At 38.2% G+C, this 6,867-nt stretch overlaps 2 protein-coding genes across 2 annotated transcripts; one reads left to right on the top strand and one right to left on the bottom strand.

The window, feature by feature from the left end:
* Window positions 1-220: 220 nt before the first annotated feature.
* LOC131303151 (PKS-NRPS hybrid synthetase cheA-like) lies at window positions 221-1,583 on the top strand. The gene is made up of 2 exons (XM_058329943.1): window positions 221-411; window positions 569-1,583. The coding sequence occupies exons 1-2, from the start codon at window positions 221-223 to the stop codon at window positions 1,581-1,583; spliced, it is 1,206 nt and encodes a 401-aa protein (XP_058185926.1).
* Window positions 1,584-3,664: 2,081 nt separating this feature from the next.
* LOC131302377 (putative clathrin assembly protein At4g40080) lies at window positions 3,665-6,465 on the bottom strand. The gene is made up of 2 exons (XM_058328951.1): window positions 6,041-6,465; window positions 3,665-4,573 (listed from the first exon to the last, which is right to left on the bottom strand). Exons 1-2 carry the CDS (start codon window positions 6,463-6,465, stop codon window positions 3,928-3,930), a joined length of 1,071 nt encoding a protein of 356 aa, XP_058184934.1. The 3' UTR covers window positions 3,665-3,927.
* Between the last annotated feature and the right edge of the window lie 402 nt (window positions 6,466-6,867).

The raw sequence follows: 6,867 nt of genomic DNA, 5'->3' as shown, positions 1-6,867 counted from the left end.
GTCCTCTACATACACAAAAAAACGTCACCTTCACTCCATTTCTTTATCAATATTCAAGGTATTTTTTTATATATTTTTTTGTGATTCTGTTAATAGACTACCAGATCATCATCCTCTCCTATGTGTTTTTAGGAATTTATGTTATTTTCGTAACTTCATTTTCAATCAAGTTGATAATCTTCCTTGAACTTTTTCTTATGTCAATTTAATGATTTGCAGAATGGATATTGAACAAGCAATTGAATGCGTCATTGGAATTTCAAGTGATCGAATTGAACAAGAAAGAATCGTTGCAGAAGGTAACGAAATAGAAGAAAATAGACAAAATGACATACTTGGACAACTTGGATGGAAATTTCAATCCCGTGAAGAGCTTCTTGGTACTCTTAGAGATTTTTTCTCAATGCAAGGGTATGCAATATCTATCAAAAATTCCAAAAAGGACGAATATGTTATCATTGGTTGTGATAGGGGAGGACGTTCCCGCAATAAATGGCATGTTCCGATAGAGCGTTGACAACGGAAGACTGGCAACTCGTCTTATAGATTGTCCTTTTCAAATTTACAGTAAGAGACATGCGGATGGCTTTTGGGTTCTTGAAGTGAAGAATAGTTCACATAATCATGAACCTTCAAGTGATATGTCTGGACATCCTTCTTGTCGTCGTTTGTCAAAAGAAGAGATCATGAGCATTGAAAAGATGACTAGATCGGGGGTACCACCACGCCAAATACTTTCTTCACTTCGACAAGGGAATCCGAAACTTCAGGCAATATCAAGAACAATCTACAATATGAAGGTTAAACTTAAAAATGACAACTTGGCCGGACGAACTATGATCCAAGCATTATTTGAAGAGCTTTGTCAAGGTGATTTTACTTTTTATGTTGCACATGATCAAAATGGTCATTTGACGCATCTATTTTTTGCACACCCTTCTTCCATTGCATTGACAAGGAGCTATACAACTGTCTTTGTGATGGATTGCACTTACAAGACTAATAGATACAAGATGCAACTACTTGATATCGTTGGAGTTTCAAGTTTTAACAATTCGTTTTACTCATGCTTTGTATTCTTGGCAAAAGAGGGAGAAGAAGATTACGTTTGGGCTTTACAAATGTTTAGGAAAATATTGGGTCCCGCTTGTTATCCTACTGTCATTGTGTTCGATAGGGAGTTGGCCTTGATGAATGCTATAAAGGTTGTCTTCCCAACAACTACTAACCTTTTATGTGTATGGCATATTGAGAAAAATATTTTGGCGAATTGCAAGTCTCATTTTAAAACTCAAGAGGATTGGACCACATTTTTGGATACTTGGAACGAGGTGATAAGCTCTCCAGATGGAGGGGCATTTGATGAAGCTTGGAAATTATTTGAACTACTCTACAATGAGAAGGAGTACGTGTTAAGCTATATTCAAAGGACATGGCTTCCATTTAAAGAACGATTTGTAAAAGCATGGACTGAAAAGTGTGCTCATTTTGGAAATCGTGTTTCTTCGAGGGCGGAAGGTGCTCATGGAAAATTGAAGAAATATTTGCAAGTTTCAACCGGTGATCTCCATCAAGTGAAGTGAAGAACAAGATATGCCTTGCGATTGAGAATGAATTTAAAGAGATAAATGCTCAACTCTCAAGTGAGAAGATTCGAATACCTCACAATTGCAACATTTCTTTCTTTAAAGAAATCATCAATCGTGTGTCAGTGTATGCTATGCGAGAGATACTTAAACAATATGAAATGGTTAAACATGGGACAATGCAGCCAGTTTGCACGGAACACTTATGGCAACAATGGGTCTCCCTTGTGCACATAAGATGATTGATTGGAAACGTAAGGCACTACCTCTTGATGCAATACACTCATAATGGAGGATTGATATGATATCCCTTACTTGTTCTGATGGTAGAGAAACCAGTGGGGAAGTATTCAAAGGATTGATCCATGAGTTGGAAGATAAATATGAAGCATGGCCTCCAACTCAAAATGACCGCGCTCAAGAGAGGATTTCTCAACTTGTAAATCCATCACTTCTATTACTTTTTGAGCCAAATGTTCAATGTCCTAAAGGACGTCCATCGGGGTCAAAGAAAGGAAAGAAATCTGGGTCAACAAGACGAAATCCTTCGAAGTTTGAGATCGTGGATGCAACTAAACGAAAATGTAGCATTTGTAAAGGTGTTGGTCATAATAGTCGAACATGTCCGCAAAAATTTGGGACAAATGAGTTTAATGCAAGTCATATAGCTAATCCAAATGATGATGGACCGACTATGAATGTGATTGACCTACACACAATTTCTACTTCAAGTAACTGCTTTTGGTTGGATGATTGAACGGTAAGTTTAATTCTTTGTCCATTGTTTTGCTTAATTTGTTTTTGTCTTAATTTTACTTGAAAAAAACTTACAATTCTATATACCCCATCCGCCGATCTCTAAATAAATGTTTCCTACGAAACGACGTGTAATTTTTGAAAAAAAAATAAAATACTTCCGTGCATAATTTTTTCAATTTTCTTTGCACCAAATTGAAGATCTAATGAGTTCTTTAATTCACTGCGAAGAAATTGAAAAAAAAAATTATGCACGAAAGTACTTTAGTTTTTTTTCAAAAATTGCATGTCTTTTCGTAGGAGATACTTATTTAGGGATGAAGGGAGTACTAAGTTTTCCAAAATTTGAAAGGATCTATGTTATAACAATTTTCTTTTTCCCACAGGCAATAGAAGACATCTTTCCCGTCAATAATGATTGTCAAGGGCTAAATGAAGGACGCATTACAACTTTTCCTTGGATTATTTTTTTGGAACTTCATAGTTCATTTCTGGTTAATTTGTAATGTTTCATAGAATGCATCTTTAATTGTGGACGAGAATGTTAATTTTGATTTCTAATAGTTTCTGGTTATGTCTTGCCAATGGTGTTTTGCTATTGACCTGGAGTATTAAATTGGATTAGGAATGAAAAAGATTTAAAGTGGGATTTGTTTGTGGATTAGAGGAAAGTCACCGAGGGGGTAGTTTGGGAAAGTTAAATGGTTAGGGAGAAGTCAAAACAAATTAGTAGCAGATAACAAGGGAGGGCAATTGAGGCATATTTGAATGGTGTGGAATTAATTCCAGTGGCACAAACAAAACCCTCCGTGGCATTAACAGCCTCCGTGCATATGATAAACACCAAAAGTCAGGTTGATCACACCAGATACCTTGAATATCATTGGAGACACTTCCATATATATCCTCATAAAATTACTGTTAATTTAACGTATTTTAGCAATATGCAGAGTCAAATACGATTAGAAAATGCATAAAACGGACATTTAGAGTTCGTTTGCTTGACCACATATGAGCATCAAATTGGACTCTACATATTCATAGTTATTGCTTATTCGATTTTGACTTATTAATCTTTTTTTTTTTTGTCTGAATTAAACAACCCTTGGATAGATAATCGATTAGAATACATAATATCATATATAGAGATATCGAATTATCAGTCCAATCACTATTACTCCAATCAAATAATATATCGGATTTCATGTTTGGACAAATAAGTCGAAATGGCTTATTTTTTGTCCTTATTCAAATTTTTTTCTCATTTGTTAGTTTCTCATCAATTTTTTGGGAATTATTGCTTCGTCATGACGAGAGGAATCTAAAAAGTAAAAAATTTCGATCAATTACATTTTATGTACAATTACATTTTCCAAAAAGAATTTGAAAATCCTACGGTGCACAACCACACTACAAAGCCGATCCAGACGACTTGGATTTAATCTGAGCTCCTATTGATCTGGACCGTTCATTACTTGGATTAAAATCGCTGAAAATCTCCTCCAATATATTTCTACTAAAGGTATGAAGCAAAACTCACACCACGTACAACACTCTTACGAAAACATTGAAACTACTTTCACAATCAAGCGGTTCTTTCAACGGAATCGAAAACCATCAAAGACAACTTGTTAAACCCAAACCTCGCCGAAGAAAATCGAACCGAGTCGCCACGCTCCACAACTCGGTCAACAAACCGAGCCGACTCGCTCCCCTGCTCTCTCCTCCCCTCACTCACTAACTTCCCACCCTCTCTACACACATTAACCATCCCAACCCCATTTTTCAACTCTCCCACCAAACCCCACAAACCCTCAACCAAAGGCTTCTTTACACTAAACAAAACTTCCACTCGCTCCCTACAATCCTCTAACCTCTTCAACCCACGCGTCAACTCGACCGACTCGTCGAAACTCAAACAACTCAGTCTCTGGCTCAACTCGCCAAGTCGTGACAAGATCTCGTTGACCGCCGAGAGATGGTCGCCGCCCACCAAACCCGTGACCTCGTACAATATCTTGTTGCCTTCGACGAGGAGGGAATCGGGCGCGTCGCACGTCTCTTCGATCAGCGCAACCAAAGAATGGACATCTCGAATCAAATCTAGGTTGAGATACGACGAGAGTCTGTCGTCTTGATTGTCTTTTTCTAATGTGGTTGAAGTTGAGCAGAGGAAGAATCCAAGAACTCTTGAGGTGGACAAAAGGGTTTCTAGGTAACGAGCATACCACCTGTGGTCAGATTTATTATTAATCATAAAAGGGATATAATATAGAAAAAAAGACTTAATTAGTCTAAAACCATGAATCAAGAAACTTCTGAAACGTCATGAACTTTGAAACCGGAACGCACCAAAATAATGTAGAAACTAAGTCTTATTTTGCTAAGGTTCTTATTTTTTATGTACTTATTTTCTGTTTTACGAGACAGATCATTCTCTCACAATACATTATTTTTAATTCAAAAAATAAATACTTATTTTAGTTAATGACCAAATTAATAATATCATTACACATGCACATTTTGTGGGTATAGTTAATCTGAATTGGAATAAATCCAATTCAACGCTTATATTCGATCAAACAAATATGGCTCTTGAGATCTAGTAGAGGCACGACTTTTGTCGTCGCTCTAAACTCGTTTCGAGCCCGTGTTCTTATGTCGATGGGATATAATTTCGAAATAAAAATATAAGGATTTTGATATTCGCGCTCCACTTTGTTCATTAAGTTACTAATAACTTTACGTTAAAAGCGGAGCACCATCAGTAAAAAAATTGAGCGCAAAAATCAGTTTCCAAATATAAAATCCTACTGAGGACCGTACGATCCATCCAACGCATACCGGAGCGGCCCCTCAACGTTTTGGTATTCATCATATAATCCCTAAACTATGAAAACTCTCGAAAAATGGCCTTACTTTTTTTATTTTTTTGAGTATTTCCCCAAAAAAAAAAAAACGTGCCATATATGACTCTATCTAAATTTCTAATCTCATTTTAAACAATTGCTTTATTCAGTTCTTATTGTTAGATAATTTCATAATTATCCTGGTTTAGAGGTAGACAATCTTTTCCCTAGGATGCGGTCATCCTGACCACTCCAAAGTACAAATTTTGACATCGTTCTTGGTCGGTACATTTGGTGGAAGTAATGGTTGCCAAAATGAATCAAAACGCACCCCCACTTTTGGGGGCGCAGATGGAGTACGAAAATCACTGTCCAAAGAGAAATGTTATAGGTTTCCGAAGATACTATATCATTAGAGAGTCGTATAAGAATATTATTATTGGTTGATTGTATGAAAATCATTTTGATAATTGTTATAGGTTTCACATGGAAAAAGTTTTAAGAAAACAATTAAACAGAAACATACGGAGTATCTTGCTATGTGGGCGTGAAATTAAAATGGAGTAATAAAAGAAGTAACACATCATAGGCTTCTAAGGCCATCTCCAACCCTTCATCAAATAGAGCCCTCCTATGGGTACAACATTTGTACACGACTTTGTGTGCGACCATTTCAGGTCTCGCGTACATGATCCGAGCGAGATTGGTCTGGTCGAGGCTCATAACATAGTTTCGGCCGTTGCAAGAAGGAATTTAATCTCTTATACTAATATATAATCAAGCTAAGATTTTTGGCATAAATCGAAAAATATATCAAATAAAACGAAAGAAACAATACCAAACCAATACCTGACCCAAGCAGAGAGGACCCACGTGGCCGGGGTGGCGCCGTCGCGAAACCCAGAGAGATTAAGATAATTCCGGCCACCGGCGGCGGGAAACACGGAAAGTTGGTCCTGTAGGATAAACGGGCCCCGCCTGATGACGTGGTGGATGGTAAGGAGGCACTTGAGGGCCACGGCGGCGGTGCCGGTGCGGCGGAGTCGGTCCATGAGGGACACGATGAGGGCGGAGGCGGTGGCGCGTGAGGAGTCGCCCAGGGTTAGGAGCGCGGCGAGGTGCTTTTCGTCCGGCGGCGTGGAGGGGGAGTGGGTGGTGGCGCGTAGGACTGAGAGGCGGAGAGAGAGGGTGTTTGGTTTGGAGATTATGGTTGCCTTTGATGCTGAGGCCTTGTCTTTGATTACTCCGATTAGATCTCTGATTACTTTTCCCATGGATACAGAACTAGAGAAAGTAGAGAGAGTGAGAGAGAGAGTTCAGGAGGTATACCCAAAAAAAGGGGAGAGAGAGAGAGAGAGAGAGAGAGAGAGAGAGAGAGTTCAGGAGGTATACCCAAAAAAAGAGAGAGAGAGAGAGAGTCAAATCATGTGCAAATGGGGGCTGATTATATATGGCTTATTATTAGTACTACTGTTATTTAAATGTCCGGGCAAACGCGATGCATGTGAAATTATAGAGAAAATAGTCATATGCGAGGTACGTACGGATCGCGTAGAGAAGAGGCATACGCGGTGAGTGTGGAAGTCGCATAGAAAATGAGTAATTATTTAATGTCTTTTGAGCATCATGTGAAGGTGCCTTAGAGCCCGTTCCAGAAAACCTTCTTAAAAAATAAG

Source organism: Rhododendron vialii, chromosome 10a (assembly GCF_030253575.1).
Source record: "Rhododendron vialii isolate Sample 1 chromosome 10a, ASM3025357v1".
NCBI lineage: Eukaryota > Viridiplantae > Streptophyta > Magnoliopsida > Ericales > Ericaceae > Rhododendron > Rhododendron vialii.
Note: the sequence above shows the minus strand (reverse complement) of the source record. Positions and strands in the feature narration are given on the sequence as shown.